The 21,843-nt window shown below is 44.7% G+C and overlaps 2 protein-coding genes across 3 annotated transcripts in view; both read right to left on the reverse strand.

Annotated features, from left to right (window-relative positions):
- SGSM1 (small G protein signaling modulator 1) overlaps positions 1–21,843 on the reverse strand; it is a 556,432-nt gene that overhangs the window by 58,996 nt on the left and 475,593 nt on the right. The window lies entirely within an intron of this gene.
- The window catches only part of KIAA1671 (KIAA1671 ortholog), a 217,252-nt gene that overhangs the window by 5,788 nt on the left and 189,621 nt on the right, over positions 1–21,843 (reverse strand). Inside the window, exons 7-10 of the mRNA XM_068239061.1 lie at positions 9,052–9,268; positions 5,140–5,317; positions 4,563–4,678; positions 2,703–2,839 (exon numbers count right to left, since the gene is read on the reverse strand). Of these exons, the coding sequence (XP_068095162.1) occupies positions 2,703–2,839; positions 4,563–4,678; positions 5,140–5,317; positions 9,052–9,268 (648 nt within the window). The remainder of the gene's footprint in view (positions 1–2,702; positions 2,840–4,562; positions 4,679–5,139; positions 5,318–9,051; positions 9,269–21,843) is intronic.

A 21,843-nucleotide genomic window follows, 5' to 3' on the forward strand; every position in this document is an offset into this window, starting at 1 on the left:
CCCGCAAGGGGCAGGTTAGGGGCTGATTGATGGGTGGCAGTGACAGGGGGTGATTGATGGGTGGCAGTGACAGGGGGTGATTGATGGGTGGCAGTGACAGGGGGTGATTGATGGGTGATAGGTGATTGGCAGGTGATTGACAGGTGATCAGTGGGTTATTACAGGGAAGGACAGATGTAAATATTGCACTGGCGAATTGATAAGGGGGGGTCTGAGGGCAATCTGAGCGTGTAGGCGGGTGATTGGGTGCCCGCAAGGGGCAGATTAGGGTCTGATCTGATAGGTAACAGTGACAGGTGGTGATAGGGGGTGATTGATGGGTGATTGATGGGTAATTAGTGGGTGTTTAGAGAAGATAACAGATGTAAACGATACATTTGGGAGGTAATCTGACGGCGGGTTTGCGGGCGATCTAATGGTGTGGGTGGGTGATCAGATTGCCCGCAAGGGGCAGGTTAGGGGCTGATTGATGGGTGGCAGTGACAGGGGGTGACAGGGGGTGATTGATGGGTGATAGGTGATTGGCAGGTGATTGACAGGTGATCAGTGGGTTATTACAGGGAAGAACAGATGCAATTAATGCACTGGTGAATTGATAAGGGGGGGTCAGAGGGCAATCTGAGAGTGTGGGCGGGTGATTGGATGCCCGCAAGGGGCAGATTAGGGTCTGATCTGATAGGTAAAAGTGACATGTGGTGATAGGGGGTGATTGATGGGTAATTAGTGGGTGTTTAGAGGAGAGAATAGATGTAAACAATGGATTTGGGAGGTGATCTGATGTCGGATCTGCGGGCGATCTATTGGTTTTGGGGGGGGGGGGGGGGGTGATCAGATTGCCCGCAAGGGGCAGGTTAGGGGCTGATTGATGGGTGGCAGTGACAGGGGGTGATTGACGGGTGATTGACGGGTGATTGACAGGTGATTGACAGGTGATTGACAGGTGATCAGGGGGATAGATGCATACAGTAAACAGGGGGGGGGGGTCTGGGGGGGGGTCTGGGGCGAATCTGAGGGGTGGGGGGTGATCAGGAGGGGGTAGGGAGCAGGGGGGGGGATTAAAAAAAAATAGCGTTGACAGATAGTGACAGGGAGTGATTGATGGGTGATTAGGGGGGTGATTGGGTGCAAACAGGGGTCTGGGGGGTGGGCAGGGGGGGGTCTGATGGGTGCTGTGGGCGATCTGGGGCAGGGGGGGGAGAAATCAGTGTGCTTGGGTGCAGACTAGGGTGGCTGCAGCCTGCCCTGATGGTCCCTCGGACACTGGGACCACCAGGGCAGGAGGCAGCCTGTATAATACACTTTGTAAACATTACAAAGTGTATTATACACTTTGTATGCGGCGATCGCGGGGTTAACATCCCGCCGGCGCTTCCGTATAGCCGGCGGGATGTTGCGGCGGGCGAGCGGTGACAGTAGCCGGCGGAGGATCGCGTCACGGATGACGCGATCGCTCCGCCCATGCCCTTAGAAGGACCGCCGCCTCTGTGGGTGAGCCGGTCCTTCAGGGCTCCACTTCCCGGCCGCCCCTGTGCGTTAGGCGGTCGGGAAGTTATTAAAGGTCGTTATGCTGTTGCTTATCTTTTAGAGCAGAGAGGAAGTTCTGAGTTCAGGTCCGCTTTTAGTGGGACAGATGCAGGGGGCAGGAGGGTCTTGGCAACAGCAAATCACTTGAAAGAGTCAGCTACTATGACATGTGACTTGAAACTTTTGCCTCCTGGGTGGAGTTATTGAAGATGCTAGTAGATTTCTTTTTTTATAGCTGCTGTGCAGCTATATCAGGTTATGTACTCATGGGTCCTCCCACACAACCCTGTTTTTAGGGTGCAGCGGTGGGGGAGCAGTAACTCACCTCTCCAACTTCCACACGCTGCAGATCTATCTTCTTTCTCCTCCCATCTGTTCTGTTGCATTGGTAACAGCGTCCCATGTGGTAACATGCTCTTATGTAGCACAAGGGGGCGCCGTTACCAATGCAAATGAACAGCCCGAAGGAGAAAGAAAATATTCACTGTGAGAATTAGGAAAAGGTAAATTACTACCACAGAGTAGTGGAAGAGGGAGGGGGACCTCTCTTGCTCATTATACTATGGGAGGGGGGCTCACTGGCTACCTATACTGCCGGAGGGGAGGAGGGCTCGCCGGCTACCTATACAGAGGGGTGGGGGCTGGGGAGGCTCTACCTATACTGTGAGGGGAGGGGGGGCTTCCTGGCTAGCTATGGGAGGGGGGGGGGAGGTTAGAGCTTGCTGGCTACTTATACAATGGAGGGGAGGAGGCAACCTGGCTACCAATACAGAGAGAAGGGTTGGGAGGCGGGGACCTCCCTATGGCCCACTAGAGCACCAGCAATTCCAAAAGAGTTGGGCTAATGAAAGTTAGTGAAGGTTTAGTATATATTTTTCCCCTGGTTTTTGTCCTCTAAACCTTTGTGCGTCTTATGGTCAGTCTTGGTTGTCGTATAGTCCGAAAAATACAGTAATAGGGGAAAGCAGGACCCAAAATCCCTTTCCTATAACTCACTCCACTTTAAGTAGCAAAATCACAGTGGTGTGTTGGCCATTTGCAATCGCAATCTGACCCCCAGCCTAATCGTTATTTTCTTTGACGTAACTAACAGCATATTACAAAGTCAGCACATAGTATTTATTAGTGTAACATAGCATAACAATGCACCAGCCAAAGGATATAATGTGTGGACTTACTTGTCTTGCTTATCTGCAGAGGTTGGTAGTAGTTTGATGCCTATTGTTCCATGTGGTAAAGGAGATTTTGGCGACTTTGTGGGTTGAGCTAAAGATTCGCTACTGCTCTCAGCATCTTGCTTTTTCCGAAGTTGAGCCTAGTGAAAAGAACAGCGTTTATTACTGATGGTTCAGTTTAGATACTATTAAAAATATGAGCTCAAGGAACCAAACATACAAAATCAGCTGGTTTTTACTGTATATTGTGGGACTTTCTTAAAATGCCATTTCAATGAATGGTAAACTAAGTTGGACTGGACTATTCGAGAGATCACAGTAAAATAATAGTCCGTACATTAAAACCTTGTCTTTCTAATACGGCAGCAAAATTGTTCTTATTTTTCCAAGTCAACTTTTAGTAACATGGACAATTTTTAACTTTCAGTAAGTACCCCCATGCCCTCCCGTCACCATGTTAAACTCGTGATTTCGTGATAAGAAGTTTTATGTTTCTGATTATGGAGGATCGACAGGTTTATAATTTTAATTGGCTTAAAAGTGTACCTGTAATCTCAGGATAAAAATATTTTATACTCACCCGGGGTTTCCTCCAGCCCCATGAGCACCCATGTGTCCCTCACCATCCTCCGGAAGCAATTAGTCCAGTGCCTCCGGAAGCAATTAGTCCAGTTAATCTGGCGCAGTCGCACCAGACTGCTCTTCTGCGCATGCACAGCCCCTCCGCGCATGCACAGAAGAGCCGAGCTCGGGAGGCTGGAGAGGGACGCATCAGTGCTCATGGGGGTGGAGGAAGCCCCGGGTGAGTATAAAATCTTTTTATCCTGAGATCTCGGGTTTACTTTAAATAATTTCACTCCCATCCTTGTCAGAGAGAAACGGTTTAAAACACGTTCTAAATTCTGGTTGTTGTAATTTGAATATATACAGTTAAGTTACTTCTTGGTAACACTATGCCCACATATTTTTAGATTAAGCTAGAAAACTTTATCCTATTTACTGTACATGGGGTTTTAGTTAGTTTGCTCTTTTTACTTTTTTCTAGCTTTACATTAGATTTACCTCTGCATCATTATTATTTTGTGTTTATCATCACAAGGAGTTTTGGAGGTATCTGTTTATTTTTAAATGGAATCTTACCAGCAAAAAAAAAAAAGTTTCCCTTACCTGGGGCTTCTACTAGCTCCCTGTGGCCACCCTGTGCCAGGACAAAACGACCCTCCAGTCCCCCGCAGCCAGTCAGTTCAGTTTTAGGCGACTGGCCAGTCGATGGCCAATGTGCCTGCGTAGCCCTGGCTGTGCGCATACTCGATCACGTTCCAGTCACCATAAGCATTCTGCACATGCACAGTACAAGATTCTATGGTACTACGCAAGCGCAAGACAGTGGTCATCAGCTGGCCAGTAGCCTAAAACAAGACTGATTTACTGCGAGGGGGGGTCAGTTTGTCCCCGTGCAGGCACAAGGCGGCTGCAGGGGGCGGGTAAAAGCCCCAGGCAAGGGAACTTTTTTTTTTCTCATTGAGTTAAGGTTCCCTATAAGCAATGTTATCTTTGCGTGACTGTCACATTGATTGATACGTTTTAAAACGGGTAGCATTGAAGTCTGTGGGCGTTATGTGTCACTGCATGCAGTGGTAACATTTAGACTGAAAAACGTGATGTCTTGGATGGAGAGATGATTATTCTGAGGAGTCCTGTTAGGGAAGCAGTATACTGTTGTCATATTTGAAGCTGAATTTTCTTTACCAAGATCAGAAATGCATGCCTGCCATGGATATGGATTTCAAATTTTGAACATATTTATTGGTGCATTTTCTAACAAAGGATTCAAAGATCCTATATGGGAGGCTTATAAAGTACCATGAGTGATGAATGGTCCATTCCAGGGAACACTGGCATCCGTGGCGAATGAACTGAAGACCTCTTGGGCTTTTCCTCTTCAATTTCAACCTCCTCTTTCTGCTCGTTTTTTTCTTCTGGAATTCAAACAAAAAATGTATACTGTGTCACTCTAACACTTCCATATAAGGAAAAACTGTGACAAACATGGACTTCAGAAAACAAGTGTAAGCCAAAAATATACCCTAAAAGATCATCTTCAGTGTAAAGGGCATGTCAAAATGAGCAGTAACTATAAAGGTAAACAGTAGGCTACAATTAAAAGGTACGATGAAAGTAAAGTGGATTGGAGCTTCCCCATTGGTTACTGAAGCCATCCATTACATTAAAATGACCAATAAGGAAGAATGGAAGAAAAAGCATGCAGAAGCAAATCCAAGTCGGAGAGGAAAAATTTAAATCTGCACAAAAAGTGTGCTTACTATACAACGTGCAGCACAGTATAGCTACCTGTGTCATGTTGGGGAAACATGAACGGTTTTACCTCAGTAGTGGTAGAAGGATGAGAGTATTGTGATGGAAAACACATGATCTATACCTGTAGTATCAGTATACATCCAGGGGTTGTCTGTGTCCTCGATGACGGCTAGCTGGCTACTAGGCTGCAACACTCGACTCCTACGCTGTGACTGGCTCGGTGCTCGCCGCTGGCTTTTTCGATTTAACTGTACTCTGTTCTTCAAGGCCGTTGAGTCCAAGACTGAGACTGAGGTTTGCTGTGGAATAATTAACAGAAGCCACGCTTATGCAATGTGATAAAAGCAAGACCACATAAGACAAGACAGGAATAAATAGCACAATAAAAAAATAAAGACAGATGCCTGGTGCACACCAAAAACCACAAGCAGATCCGCAAAACGATAGCGTTTTTCCTTCTTGTTTTGAAGCATTTTGCTTGCGTTTTGCGGTTTTGTGCTGTGGTTTTTAGTACAGCAGATTACAGATATTGTTACAGTAAAGGTGTTACTGAACAGCTTCTGTAACAAAAACGCCTGACAAACCGCTCTGATGTAGTATTTTTCAGAGCAGTTTGCAATGAGGCAGAAAACGCCTCCCGCTCTGGTGTGCACCACCCCATTGAAATACATTACCCTAGCGTTTTCACATCCGCAATCGGATCTGAAAATGCTGCCGAACCGCTCTGGTGTGCACCAGGCCAGAGAGAGAATAACTGAAACTGGCACAGATCGAACACTTACATTCCAGAGCAGGAGACTTGGGCGCAGCAGTGAGTTACTTCAGCGCCGTCAGAAGACGGAGCTGAAGTTACTTATAAAACACTATAATTTGGCCTCCAGCAATTGTTGCAAGCCGAATAATTTCATTCCCCACCATCCATGGCGGCCTGGAGGGGGAATAGTATTTAAAACCGATGTGAATTTGTGCAGGAGCAGGATAAGCTATACAGGTTGTATCCTGCGCCCAAGTCTCCTGCGTCGATTCCTCTCGTACGCGGCACAAATAGTGGCCTAGCATCTGTCCTAGTGATGTAAAAAATGTATTCATTTGAGAAAACCTGAACTACACTTTACATTACTTAGTCTAATTTAATGCCATGATGAAAGAACACTGGGTTACTATTGCATATTGTCAACTAGCTTTGCTGGCCGGAGCTGCATAATGAGTTAGCTGTGTCATGGGAGCTGCCATCTTGTTTTTTGCAAACTCTGAAAATGACCTTACCTGCGTTTACATTTTTTGTTAACTGACCCTAAAAAATGATTTTCTTTAATGCTTCTGTCAGATAAAGATGTTTACACTTGGTAAATAACGCCAGATATTCATACATGTCAACTGGCAGCAAATTGACAAATAGAAAATGAAATAAATATGAAGAATGGAATTTTACAAAGGCAAAGTAACATGATCTAATAATGCTTTAGAGGAAAACACATACAAATACAATTTATTAAAAATTAGAAAGACATCCACAGTTTAGGTATACCTTAAAGGCAACTTAATGTGAGAGGGATATGGAGGCTGACTTTTTTTTCCCTTTTAAACAATGCTGATTTTCTTTGCCTCTAATATGTTTATCCATAGACCCTGATCAAGCATGGATACATTTCTGACTGAAGTCTGACTGGATAAGCCATATGCTTGTTTTAGGTGTGTTTCATACTCTAGCGATGGCAGAAAGATCAGCAGAACTACCAGGCAACTGTTATTGTTTAAAAGGAAATAAATATGGCTGGCTCCCTATCCCTCTCAGTTCAGGTGTCCTTTAAAGATTAGTAAACCTTTTCACTTTCTGTGTACAATATAGCAAGTACCCTTCACATCATGGTACATAGAAGTCCCCCAGTGATGTTTGTAGTGAACCAAGAGAACTCAAGCAGGCACCATCAGACCACCACCGGTGACACAACTGGTCTTATGTTATGTGTTATTGCCTTTTAGTCTTCATTTTTTGTGCAATTAGCCACCTGAGAGATGTTCCTACAGCAATGCAAGGATGTGTTTGTATAATACAATTCAAAAACATACAGAAAGAACCTTCGTACGTGTAAGGTCTGGTTCACACTGGGGCGATTCTTCAGCTCTTTGCTGATTGCCGGCGATCAGCAAAGTGCTGCTACTAATGTATACCCTATGGATACATTCACATTGCAGCGGTTGGGATTTTGATTAATCTCAAACGCGGTGTGTGCAGTGTTTCGAGGGTGATTGCTCTGTGATTCTCGTTCTATTGAACGGGAATCACAAGCGCAAATTGCGAGATTTGGGCTGCCGAATCACGATCACGGATGCAAACGCAATTGCGGTAAAGCACCCAATGTGAAAACTGCTATGAGATAAATGCTTATTGTAAGTACTCCAATGAGTTCCAACAGAGTGGCAGACCTTTCTCAGAGAAAGGTACACAGAGAGATTTCTGTCTCTTCCCTACAATCTTCTGTGCTCAGTCCTTAAAGAGAATCTGTATTGTTAAAATCGCACAAAAGTAAACATACCAGTGTGTTAGGGGACATCTCCTATTACTCTCTGTCACAATTTCGCCACTCCTCGCCGCATTAAAAGTGGTTAAAAACAGTTTTAAAAAGTTTGTTTATAAACAAACAAAATGGCCACCAAAACAGGAAGTAGGTTGATGTACAGTATGTCCACACATAGAAAATACATCCATACACAAGCAGGCTGTATACACCCTTCCTTTTTAATCTCAAGAGATCATTTGTGTGTTTCTTTCCCCCTGCAGCTATCTTCCACTGAAGTGTCAGGCTTTTTCTTCCTGCAGAGTGCAGACAGCTCTTCCTGTATGTAATTCCTCAGTATGTGAAAGCCCAGCCAGCTCAGAGGAGGATTTATCCAAATTGTAAAAGATAATAGAGCAGAGAGAAGCTGCCATAATCTAAATATCACACAGGCAATGTGCAGAGAGAGGCCTGGAGGGGGGAGATGCATCACAGAACCACAACACTGAAGAACTTGGCAGCCTTCCAGACACAGGCTGACAAGTCTGACAAGAGAGAGATAAGTTGATTTATTACAGAGATGGTGATAGTAGAACGTGCTGCAGTAAGCCAGAACACATTAGAATAGCTTTTGGAACTTGTAGGATGATAAAAAACAGGATGCAATTTTTGTTACGGAGTCTCTTTAAACTTTGTACACACACTATGGACCTTGGCCATGGCAGCAGTTCCAGGCCGCCTCTGTGGAGAATATAGCATATGTATGGTGGCCTTCAACAGGTCAGTGAGAGATCCGGACTACTTGATCAGCTCTTCTGAGCCCCAGCCTAGGTTATTCTTCCTCCCTATGCCTCCACCTCTGTGCAGCTCTGTCAGTCACAGCCCAGCCCCCCATGCAGTAATGTCAGTTAGGGAGGATGAGGGTATCTGTTCTTCAAAGATACCGACTGACAACCTAGGCTACTGACATCATTGTTTTGAGTCCTGACCGAGAAGCACTAAGTATGAACAACAGTCAAAAAAACAAAAACAAACCATGATTTGAAGTTTTTTTTGCCTGTTTTCACCTTATCTATGTTACTTTTTAAGCTCCTAAAGAGCAAAAATATAATATAATTAAGGTAAGAAAAGTAATATTGAAATGAAGTTCATCAGGAACAACTTACGTTGAGTGATTATTTTGTTGTAAATGTGCTGAAAGGTTATTTTTATCAAATAGGTGATAAATAAGTCATGTATGAGAAGTTTTGTGAATAGAGCCCATTGTGAACGCTCTCAAAGAAAAACTCTCTGAATTTGGGCTTTACAGTGGCATTTCAGAAAAGTACTCTGGTGGGGTGTAGGGCACGAGAAGTACATGCTGGCCCCGGCTTTCAAACTCCGCCTTCTTTGTTTATCCATAAGTTAGATGGAAGAACAATAAAGTATGGTTTTGAGAAAATGTATTGGTATGTGGAGTTTTAAATTATTATTCTCTTTATATTCTAATGAGACCCTAGCATGGGCAACAAAATATAATAAGTATTTCAGCTTACATCAATAAAAGAGAAGTCCGCTGCTTTGGCTTCAGAGGGTGTGCTTTCCGTGCCATCTGTAGAATCCAGATCCATGCTACAGCGATCCAGACTGCCGTCACGGGCTTCAGTGATGGAGTCATGCTGGTCTGTTTCAGTGTGGGACAGTGACGACAGGCGACTGTGAGAATGCTGCTTGCGGCTGCTGTTGTCGTATGATGGTGATTCAGTAACACAGCTAAAGAGGAGAAAAAGAATGTTTAAGGAAACCCATAAATGGATCATAATTTGCCATAAAACAGAAAACCTGTTACATTCCAGGCTTTTATAGAAACTTCTGGCCCAGTTCCCATAAATGCTGGGTAAAATATAACTGAAAACCAAACGAGATGATCTATAAAACATTTAAACACTATATTTAATTGGAAAAAAAAAACATATCAAGTGTTGGAATTGAAATTAAGGCTTTGGTCACACAATCCAGTCCTGTCAGTTTTTGACAGATGGCATCAATTTTGCATGTGTGTTTCTATGTGTTTCTATGGCTGTGTTCACACATCAATCTATACATTTCCAGTCTTGTCCAGAGCTTTCAGTTTTGTATCAGTTTTTATGGCCGTGTTGTTCACACACAAAAGGTGTAGGGGTACATTTCCATTCTGGTCACTTTTGTATGAGTTTCGATAGGCATGTCCACACATAAAAGCTGTATAGATACGGTTCAGTCAGGTACAACTTATAAAAACTAAAACAAAAACGGACAGGACCGGAAATGTATAGATATATATGTGAACCGTGCCTTACAGGGCATATACAGTATAGTTTCATGCAACATTTTGGAATTCATAAATGCAACATGTCAAAACAAACATAAGACTGTCAAAAAACACTGCCAAGTGGAACACATCATAATTAATTGAGGCAGAGAGGTAAAGATTGGGAGGGGTATACCACTCTAAAGGAAAATAGTGCAACAATTTAAGAATATCAATCCTCAAAATAAAATTTCAAAGAACGATTGACAACTTCTAAAGTATATTTTATTGAAGATTGAGTGAATCTTGAAAAATAAATCTCTGCATGATAGATACTAGATTGAAAGCCAATATTAAATGGTTTTGATCATCAGGCCCTAAGTGGCACCGTATTAAAACTGACATGATTTTGTAGCGGAAATCAGTGCTAGGGGTCAGGAATACTTCCAAGAACTATTGCCTGTAATCACAGTTTGTTATTGCATCCTCAAATGCCTTCTGGAACCCTACCAGGCAAAGACAAATCTAGAAACAATAAATATAGACACAATACCACCTTCTTTTAGCCAGAGCTGGATAAGATGATTGCGGTAAATTGGAAAATTGTCATGTGGTCTGATAAATTAAAATGTAAAGTTGCTTTCAACCTTGGACACAACATCCTTGTGGCTATGGAAAAGGGCTTCAGAATGATATAAGCACACAGCTTAAAGCACCCAAGATGGAAGGGGGGGGGGGGGCGCAACAGTGCACATGGCATGGGAGCTTATGTCAGCTTGGCAATACCAAAGTATGTGTTGCATATTACATCACACATTAAGACAGCAGAAAAGTCTTTTGCTGCAGTCCACACCTGTCACCCAATGAAAACATTTTGTGCATTAAATTAGTATGAGAACATAACCCTGGATTGCTAAATGTCTGAAATCCTACATCAGGCAAAAATAGGACATTTGACTTTCAAAACTATAGCAACTGGACTAGTAGAAGGTGAGGCAACACAGTGGTAAACCATGTCCTTGATTGAAACACATGGCATCAAATTCAAAACAAACATACCGTAATATATATATATATATATATATATATATATATATATATATATATATATATATATATATATATATATATATATATATATATATATATACATATATACACACACACACCGGTATATATTCCCCTCGATTTCAATATCTGGCTTGTTGCCAGTAAAAGTTATAGTATACAGTAGTAGAAAAGTCACGAACTCAGTCAGTACTTGAAAAATCACCCATGTCTTAATGTAGTTCTAATTTTTAAACACTAGAGGGCAATCCAGTCCTTCCATTGCAAAGATGGTCTTGTAATTGTAGGTATGCTAAGTAGCCAAACAGACTACATTTCTATGGTTAATGATTTGCATAGAGCCAACAGTATTTCTTGGTACTGTACAGACAAAAAAACAACATGTTAGACTGATAATCAAGGGCAATACAGATGTATAGCACACCTTGTACTAAAGCCTCTTACACAAGCTAGAGAATAATAATAATAATAATTATAGTTGCAGTATTTGTATAGCGCCTTTCTCCTGTCGGACTCAAAGCGCTTGCGAGGCAGCCACTAGAGCGCACTCAGTAGGCAGTAGCAGTGTTAGGGAGTCTTGCCCAAAGCGCTCCTTACTGAATTACTGGCTTACTGAACAGGCAGAGCCGAGATTCAAACCCAGGTCTCCTGTGTCAGAGGCAGAGCCCGTAACCATTACACCATCCAGCCACTGCTGTCATTTGAAATATCCAACCAACGACAGATGATATGGCATCAGGCAACAAACAGAAAATGTAGCCAAATATTGTTAAATGTCAGTGATAAGTGACTGTTACATCTGGATTTATTCAGATGACTATTAGGCAGCTTTCCGACAGGCAGCTGACAGGAGGGGAATTCACCGCCTTTGTCAGCTGCTCTCCTGCATTAGATGTGCGCTTGGTACAGACACTGGACAGGCAGCTTTCCCATGGAATCAGATCTGAAATCGGCCACAGCCATGCACAGACAAGGCACGTCGTGGTTGTCTCCCACCAGGTAACGCCACGCTGCCATTCGGCTGCATTTAAACTGCACCCAAATGACACTTGTGGGCGGGATGCTGAAATGCCCTACAAGCATGCAGTTTAGCCATTCATCTGAAAGAGGCTTCAAATGACCTTATTGTTCTAGAGCATATGCTTATGTAGTGTGAAATGTTGCATCCACTTGCACCTAGAGCAGGGGTCTCAAACTCAATTTACCTGGGGGCCACAGGAGGCAAAGTCAGGATGAGGCTGGGCCCCATAAGGGATTTCACAAAAAAAAGTCAATCAGCGGCTCCCCCCCCCCCCCCCCCCTGCACTGATTTTTAATTCAAAATCAAATTCACAATGAAGCGAACTATTTTGCCTATTTTACCGTATAGTTCGCTTCAGTGCTCCCATTACAAGTAATCCGCCGTGTCACCGCCGCAAAACGAGGCCTGCAGAGCCCCCAAATCGCCCGGGGGGCAATCCGCTGGCATATCCTGGAAGGGGCAGAGCTTTCAGCTTCAGCTCTGCCCCTCCTGACGTCAATAGCGGCGCATCGCCGCCTCTCCTCGCCCCTCTCTGTGAAGAAAGAGTGAGAGGGGCGGGCAGAGGCGACGATGCACCGCGATTGACATCCCAGGAAATGCCGGCGGATTGCCCCCCGGGCAATTTGGGGGCTCTGCAGCCCTCGTTTAGCGGCGGGGATGCGGCAGATTACTTGGGAACACTGAAGTGAACTATAAGGAAGCTTTTGCCGGTGCAAGCCACAAAATATTGTATCGAGGGCCGCAAATGGCCCGCGGGCCGCGAGTTTGAGACCCCTGACCTACAGTATTTAAACAACATTGTCGTTTGGAACATCAGTATGTATGGACAATGTTAAGAGACTTGTTGGCATGACGTTGCTTGTTTGTGTGCAGCGACTTTTAACTAGTGTGTTTATCGACCTTGAGTAGTCCTAAGTGGGTCACTCAGCAAATACAGCAATAACACCATGATAGTGCAAGGTAAAGAAGAAAAGTATGTTAAAAGTAATGCTGACCTCAAATTGTGGTGGAATATCGCACTACAGAGTTACACTACAACTGATACTCTCAAAGTGCACTTAGAACAAACATTTTGTGAAATAAACACTTTGATTTTGACTTTTTTTTTTAAGGGCAATTGACTAACGTGCCATATACTACAGATATGCTTTATTCTTCACTTTTGCTAGCTAGAAAGTGTGGTTTAGACTCGCTGGTGCTTTCAGCAGGCCTAGACTAGCATTGGCAGATGTAATAGATGCTTCTAGCAGGCCCTTACCGATGCCTGCTATTGATGATCGCTACAGATTCCTCCAGCACTTTCAGGCACACCTTACATTTTTAGTCTGAAACAACTACCGTAATTCACAATTGTGTTAAGGTGGCCACTAACAATACAATTTACTGAACAATCGGTTACAAATGATTCTTCGCATGAACAATCAGAAATGATTGTTTGGCATCACTAATGGCCAAAAGTCTCCTAACCAATCCTATCAGATTGAAAGGATCAAATCGAAAAACCGGATCGATTTCATTAATCTGATCGTACTGGTTAGGTGATTTTTTGTCTGTTAGTAGTCCTAAACTATCATTTCTGATCGCTCATGCAAAGAATCGTTCATAAAAGATCGTTCAGCAAATTGTATCATTAGTGGCCACCTTTAGATAAAAATTTAGATTGTGAACAGGTTTACCCTAATGTCTGTAGCTTCCTCGTACACACCCATGACTTAAGTCAGCTGAGGTGGCCGATAACGACCGTCTCAACTGATAGGTGTGTGTACAGAGGCCCCCGACCGCCACTTTGCAAGAGATCCCCACGGCGGATCAACTTGGCAGAATGACTGCCAACTCCTTTGTGCACACCACTCCCCTGCCTGCCACGTGACATCACACGCGATCTACTCAGTCATCCCCCCCTCCCCCCGACATACCAACAGAACGCGTTGTCAGCTAGAGAGCTGACACGCATCTGTACAGGCCAGCCCCGCAATGTTGTCCCAATCCCCAACAGGCGAAATCAGACAAAGGTGAACGTGTGTACGCAAGTGTGTAGGATTGTCCAGGCTGGATGATTAGGGCCAGTTATAGACTTTTTCCTGCCTAAGACAAACTTGTGAGGATGCACCCCCACCTCCTGATTTGGAATGATTGCACAGCACTTGATATTCATTTCATGTTCTCACATGACATGCTGCAGCTCAACACAATAGCACACTGGCTGGCGGGGAGTCTGTGACCAACAAACTGCTCACCCTAAAGCCACTTCATTTCTCCTCAGTCAGGGCAGCAGTGCCACTTCCTCCCTTCTGCTGTGCAAGTCAAATGAAACACCGCTGCTCTCCTGCCTCCTCACTCACTGTCAGACTTCTCACACAGCACAACAAGCTGCTTTTCCCCAATGATGACGCTCTTCCCCTCGCTCTCCTCTCGCTTCTCCTCCTACTCTGCATGTTCTTAGTGTAAACACAGTACAAACATGCTGCCCCATAGAACAGCAAAGGACACATGACTGCAGGGTGGTGGCCACATGACTCCTAAACCTGATTTAGGAGTGCATGTTCACCAAATGATTGTTTAGCCTATTATGTGTCCTGTATGTGTGTACAGGGCTAAGCTCTTCCCCATATGAGGGAAACAACTTTGTTGTGTTACACAATGACAAAGTGCTTAAACCTTGAAAGCTTTAATTTTCTATAGTCTCTGTACCCTTGTTGCACAGATTTCCCCACTTCCTCTCACAACAGGGTAAAGACAATATGAAAAACCTAACAGAATTCCTTAAAGAGGAACTCCAGCCTAAACAAACATACTGTCATTAAGTTACATTAGTTATGATAATTAAAATAGATAGGTAATATAATCTCTTACCCATCATGTTTTAAAAGAACAGGCAAATGTTTGATTTAATGATGGCAGCCATCTTTTTGGTTGAAAGGAGGTGACAGGGAGCATGAGACACAGTTCCAACTGTCCTGAGCACCTCTCCCAGTTGCTAGGCAACGTGAACAACAACATAGGAAATCCCATCATGCTCTGCACAGCATCAGGGGAAAAAAGCCTGGGCTTTTTTTCTTTGATGGGTGGAGCTTAGCTAAAAATGATGTTTTGGTAAGAAAAACAAAGTTCTGATGCTGTGAAACTGTTAAAGAAACACCAAGCCTTTTCAGTTCTGCTGAGTAGATTTTTAGTCCGGAGGTTCACTTTAACCTTTTTCTCACGCCATCTTAAACTAAATTAATGCTCGACTAAATCTAAACTCTAAAAGTGATCAGGATGATATAATAAGTGACAAATACTGTATAGAGAAAATAACTTTTCCATGGGCCGAATGTGCTTGGAAAGTTGGAACTGCAGTACAACTTACTTTATCTCTGCACTGGATTTAGCTACTAGGTAGATCAGTCATGGGAGACCTTGGGCCTGATGCACAAAATAGCGCTTATTCTGCCTTCCACAGGCAGCACACAACAATATTACCCTAACTTCCGGCAGCAAGTACCATGAGTTACACTATTAGCGCGACCCGAGGTTCTCAGGTAGCGTGCCCATCGCTACGTTAAAGATGAACTCCAGTGAAAATGATGTAATAAAAAAAGTGCTTCATTTTTATAATTATGTATATAATAAATTTAGTCAGTGTTTGCCCATTGTAAAATCTTTCCTCTCCCTGATTTACATTCTGACATGTATCACATGGTGACTTTTTACTGTTGGCAGGTGATGTAGCTGCTGCTTGCTTTTTTGGCAGTTGGAAACAGCTGTAAACAGCCATTTCCCACAATGCAGCAAGGTTCACAGACCAGAAACTGCCAGGACCATGGTCCTCAGAGTTTCTTGTGGGAGGGGTCTCACCACAATATCAGTCATAGAGAGCCCCCGATGATCTGTTTGTGAAAAGGAATAGATTTCTCATGTAAAAGGGAGTATCAGCTACACGTTGCACCACTAACACGTAAAAATTTATGTGTTAATGTTCCTGTATCAGCGGGAATGCGTAAAAATGTACACAATGCGGCCCGCCGACCCCGAGGTCGGCAAAAATAGAAACTAGCTGGCGGCGGGGGACTGGAGCAGCAGTGAGTGGCTGCGAGGGCACAGGATGGCTGCATGGTGCTGGTAGAAGCCCCAGGTAAGTGAAACTCATTTTTTTTTGCCTGATAATTCCTTTACGTTACGAGCATTACAGTTAGTAACATTCAATACCATAGCAGCGGTTGCGTTATTTGAGTACCGGGGGTAGCGCTAATAGCATAACTCTTGGTACTTGATGCTAGCAGTAAGAGTAATATTGCTATGTGTGGTCTGTGCACAGCAATATTACTGGGATTTTGTGCATCAGGGTCCATGCGACATACAAAACAGGAACAACAGATGATGTGCTACATTTGCCAGAATCCCAGCGTTACAGACATGAAGAGGTGGGAGTTCACAGAAAGAAGCAGGAAATAAAGGACTCTAGAGGTTTTTAGCCCTGTATGGATAGATGCTCAGCAAAGGAATAGAGTAGAAACAAAGGCATTTTCAATCTGAAAAGTTTATTTCCAAAGGTAATACTTAAAATGCAGTGATTAACAGTATTGAAAGGGGTTTTTAATAAGGCTGGGTTCACACATAAAAATGTGTTCTGTCTGTTTTAGACAGTTGGCATCAGGTTTGTATGGGTATTCTATGGCTTGATTCAGGCTCTGTTCCCACTTGAGCTGAAAACAGACAATTTTTTCTCCGTTCTCAAGTCATTGCAAAACTGGCAGTGAATGGCTCCCATTTTATATATAGAGGCCTTTCACACTTGTCACTCTGCAATGGATCCGTGAGGAGGGCCGTTGCGGTAAGCAGGCCGCACTTATTGCAGCCCGTGATAGGCTGACTGATGCATCCCCCTATATAGCTTATGGGGGTAACGCATCTGCCCCAGGCTCCAGCTGGAGAACAGCGGACCATCAGAGCGGACACTACACTGTCCGCCCCCCTGGCCCGCGTCATCCGGCTACAAGCGGGAACTCGCACATCAATCTGTACACATGCTGTTGATTTTTAGTTTTGTATGAGTTTTCTATGGCTTGGTTCACACATAAAAGGTATACATTTACACTCCAGTCCTTTCCTCTCCTCTCAGTATGGTATTAGTTTTCTATGGGTGTGTTCACACATAAAAGATGTATAGTTCCAATCCTGTCAGAAAAACGGATAGAAAACCGATGCAAAACCGACAGGACAGAAACAGGACCGGAAATGGGAAATGTATAGATTGTGTAAACCAAGCCTAAAGCGCCTGACTTTTCTAGAGAAAAATGTATGGTACTGGTATCATACTAAAGGGAACCTAAACTGAGGGATATGGAGGTTTCCCTTTAAACAATACCAGCTGCCTGGCAGTTTAACAGATCTCTTTGGCTGCAGTGGTAGCTGAATCGCACACCTGAAACAAGCTTGCAGCTAACCCAGTCTGACTTCAGTCAGAGCACCTGATCTGCATGCTTGTTCGGGGGCTTTGGCTAAAAGTATTAGAAACACAGAATCAGCAGGAGAGTCAGGCAACTGGTATTATTTTAAAAGGAAACATCCATATCCTTCTCAGTTTAGGTTCCCTTAAATATGTGTAGCTACCTGTGCACCTAATTTATACAATACACATAGAGTTTGTTTTTATCAGAATTTACCACATACAGTATTCTACCTCCTGGCACAGGCCTCTCCAAACAATGCATGATCTCCAGACTGAAGAGTCATTTCATGAGATAAGCTCCTCTGTTTTGGGAATGGCCTGCTTCCTCTTTATCTCTGTCCTACTAGGGAAGTAGTTATCAGAGGCTGTCCTCCTCTATCTGTAAATATTTGGATTTAGCAGTGAGCTATGAATATGGAGACTCACGTCAGCCACTGTTTATTCACTGCCGATGCCTCGCTACATGGGTGTCACTCATCTATTTATAGTCATGCAGTACGTTCACAGCAATACCAGTATACCATTAACTAAGGCAGCAAAGCAGCGCAGGATTCAGTGAAGAGAAGTCAAAGCTACTGCATGGTTTTCTGCTTATTCTGTTTTTTTAATTTCTCAAAGGATTTATGCAAACATCTTTGTGGCCAGCCAGAATCCATACCACAGAGCACTCTGATAGAATGGATCTTCTGCATAGATTTAGTGCTTGTCTGAGGTTTTTCACAAGGTATGCATGAAAATGCGTGCATCAAAGAGAAAATTCACTTTTGTAGTGTGAAAAAAAAACATTTTTCTAATCCTCTTATGCTGGGAATACACGGTGCGTTTTTGCGGCTCGATTCTGCCGCCCAATCGATTCCCCCCTTGATTCCGCAGGCCATTCTTTTATCTTCTGCTCATTTTCCTTATCTTTTTCCATTGCCCCCATGCGGAATCAAGCGCAGAATCGATCGGGCAGGTGAGCGGACACGTTGGAAATGATCAATCGAGCCATCTAAATGGCGGCAAAACGTACCGTGTATTCCCAGCATTAAAAGGAACCTTAAAGAGGAACTCCAGTGAAAATAATGTAATAAAAAAGTGCTTCATTTTTACAATAATTATGTATAAATGATTTAGTCAGTGTTTGCCCATTGTAAAATCTTTTAAATCCCTGATTTGCATTCTGACATTTATTACATGGTGACATTTTTACTGTTGGCAGGTGATGTAGCTGCTGCATGCTTTTTTGACAGTTGGAAACAGCTGTAAACAGCTATTTCCCACAATGCAACAAGGTTCACAGACAGGAAACTGCCAGGAGTACCACGGTCCTCAGCATAGCCGGCCTTTGACCTGAGCGATCAGAGCGGTAACACAGGGTGCCAGCTTCCAAGGGGGCACCTACACCTAGCTACCTATACTGAGGGCACCTACACCTGACTAACTATACTGGTTGCTCCTATAGCTGGCTACCTTTACTGAGGGCACCAACACCTGGCTACCTACACTGGAGGAACCTCTGCCTGGGTAGCTATGAGGGGGAGACCTTCAACTGACTTCCTATACTGGGAGCACCTATGCTTGGCTTCCTATATTGAGGGCACCTACACAGGAGATCAAACACTGGGGGCACCTATACCTGGCTACCTACCTATACTGAGTCTGAGGACATTTTCTTTTGGGGGGGGGGGGGGGGGGTTGCACTGTGGCTATAATGCGTGGTGCAAATTGTTGGTACTGTGCTATCAGTCCAAATGGAGGGGTGGTCCTAACTGTCCCACTGATAGTTTTTATTGATATTCCTGAAAGGTTCTAGCCTTCATTTTAAGTATATTGAGGATAATGCAATCTTACCAGTGAAGTGTCACGGAGATCTGAGCATTTGGGGTGATGTGTCACAATGTCAAAAAGGTTGGGAACTGCTGTCCTAGGAGGGAACTCAGGAGAAAAGGTGCATTGTGTGTGCGTGCGTGTGCACGTGCGACGAGGATGAAGGGGGGGCACAAAAATCAGGTTTCACTCAGGGCGCTGTGAAACCTAAGGACGGCCCTGGTCCTCAGAGTTTCTTGTGGGAGGGGTTTCACCACAATATCAGTCATACAGCGCCCCCTGATGGTCTGTGAAAAGGAATAGATTTCTCATGTAAAAGGGGGTATCAGCTACTGATTGGGATAAAGTTCAATTCTTGGTCGGAGTTTCTCTTTAAGGTGCCCATATACTTTCTCGATTTCCCGCCAATAGACAGCAGATTTGATCACTGTGATCGAATTTGCTGTGAAATCGATACGCAAACGCTGACCGTTCGATTTCCGTCCGAAATCGATGTAATGCTGGGGAAGGCGGCAGCTCCACAGATTGTGAATCGATTTCATAGTGAAATTGATTCAAAATCTGTTTGCAGTGTATGGGCAGCCAATAGATCGCTCTGTGATCAGATTCGATCAGAGAGGGATCTATCTGCTGGTCGATCTGGTGGCACTCAACCAGTGTATGGCTGCCTTTAACCTAGTACACACCATACAATTTTCTGTAGGATTTTCTGTTAGATTTACCTGCCAGATATACAATTTCCAACACGTTGGAAATTATATATCTAACCACCTATCTGTCTAGCAATTAGGCATTGTTCTACTCAGCAGGAGATAACCAGAAGACAATGCACCAGAGATAATGACCAGTCTCTACCAGTACTTTACAGAAAATAATCTAATTACAGAAAATCATAAGGTAGCCATACACTGGTCGATTTGCCATCAGATTCGACCAACAGACAGATCCCTATCTGATCGAATCTGATCAGAGAGGGATCGTATGGTTACCTTTACTGCAAACAGATTGTGAACCAATTTCAGCCTGAAACCGATCACAATCTGTTGTGGTGGTGCTGTCGCCGCTCCCCCCGCCCGCATACATTACCTGCTCCGCTGGTGCGACTGCCCCCGGTCACCGCTCTTCTTCTCCGTCTCCACTCTGGTCTCCGGCATGCTTCCCTTCTTCCTGCCTGGGGGAAGTTTAAACAGTAGAGTGCCCTCTAATGTTTAAACTTCCTGCCGGGACAGGAAGAAGGGAAGCATGCCGGAGACCAGACCAGAGCGGAGACAGAGAAGAGAGGAGACCCGGGAGTCGCGCCGGCGGAGCAGGTAATGTATGCGGCTCTATTGCGTCGGTCACTCGAACGCCGCTAGCGATGCGCTCTTTACCCGCGGGCGATCGACGGTTATTTTCCGCACGGCGCGATCGACGGAATCGGACGGAATGGATCGAAATTCGGCGTGTAGCGTGAACGATTGGCAGCAGATTTGATCCCAGTGATCGAATCTGCTGTCGAAACGGGCGCAAATCGGGCCAGTGTATGGCCACCTTTACAGAAAAAACGTAAAGCCTCATCTACACACGTAGATGAGGCGGCGATCCGGCGGCTCGATTATCCGCCGGATCGCCTCTTCCGTGCCCCCGCTTGCCCGCGCCGGATTCGATAACCGCTCGTCCCCGCGCCGCTTATCTTCCGCTCGATTCCCTGCCATTGTCCCCTCGCGGGGAACGAGCAGGGAATCGGCGGAAGCAAGATCCGTCCTGTCGGATCTTATCAATCAAGCTGCATTAGCGGCTCGATTGATAAGCCACATCGCCGCCTCATCTACCTGTGTAGATGAGGCTTAAAGGTGGCCATACACTGGTCAATTTGCCATCAGATTCGACCAACAGCTAGATCCCTCTCTGAACGAATCTGATCAGAGAGGGATCGTATGGCTGCCTTTACAGCAAACAGATTGTGAATCGATTTCAGCATGAACCCGATCACAATCTGTGGTGGTGCTGCCTCCCCCCCCCCCCCCCATACATTACCTGCTCCGGCCGGCACGAGTCCCCGCTGTCACCGATGTCTTCTTCTCCGCTGGGTTCCGCGTTCCGGTCCGGCTGGCTTCACTTCTTTCTGTCCGGGTAAGTTTAAACAGTAGAGGGCGCTCTACTGTTTAAACTTCCTGCCGGGACAGGAAGTGAAGCCAGCCGGACCGGAACGCGGAACCCAGCGGAGAAGAGACAGCGGTGACCGGGAGGACTCGTGCCGGCCGGAGCACCAGGATGGATCTGCAGATGATTGTCAGATATTTTCCCCTCTATCTTCAGGCAGGTCATCGTCCAACCATTACTGTTAAATCTGTCACTTGATTTATCCCTGCCATCCTGTTACCGCCACTTTACCTCTTCCTTTCACCTCCAAATTTCTTCAGCACCTTGTTTACAAACTACTGTTCCATTTTCTCGAGTATAACTTCTTATTTGACTCCCTTCAATTTGGATTCTACTCCACCCACTCCACAGAGACAGCACTAACTAAGATACCAACATCCAAAGCCAAATCAAACTATTGCGTCCTCCTGGACTTCTCTTCTGCCTTCAACCTCAAAGACCATCCCTTTATGCTCCAAGCCTTATGCTGGGCATAGACGGGTCGACACCACCTTATCAATCGAGCCACTGATGACTCGATTGATAATATCCGACAGGTCCGATGACCCGCCGGATCGATTCCCCGCTCGACCCCCGCAGACGGACAA

Source organism: Hyperolius riggenbachi, chromosome 1, assembly GCF_040937935.1.
Source record: "Hyperolius riggenbachi isolate aHypRig1 chromosome 1, aHypRig1.pri, whole genome shotgun sequence".
NCBI classification, from domain to species: Eukaryota; Metazoa; Chordata; class Amphibia; order Anura; family Hyperoliidae; genus Hyperolius; species Hyperolius riggenbachi.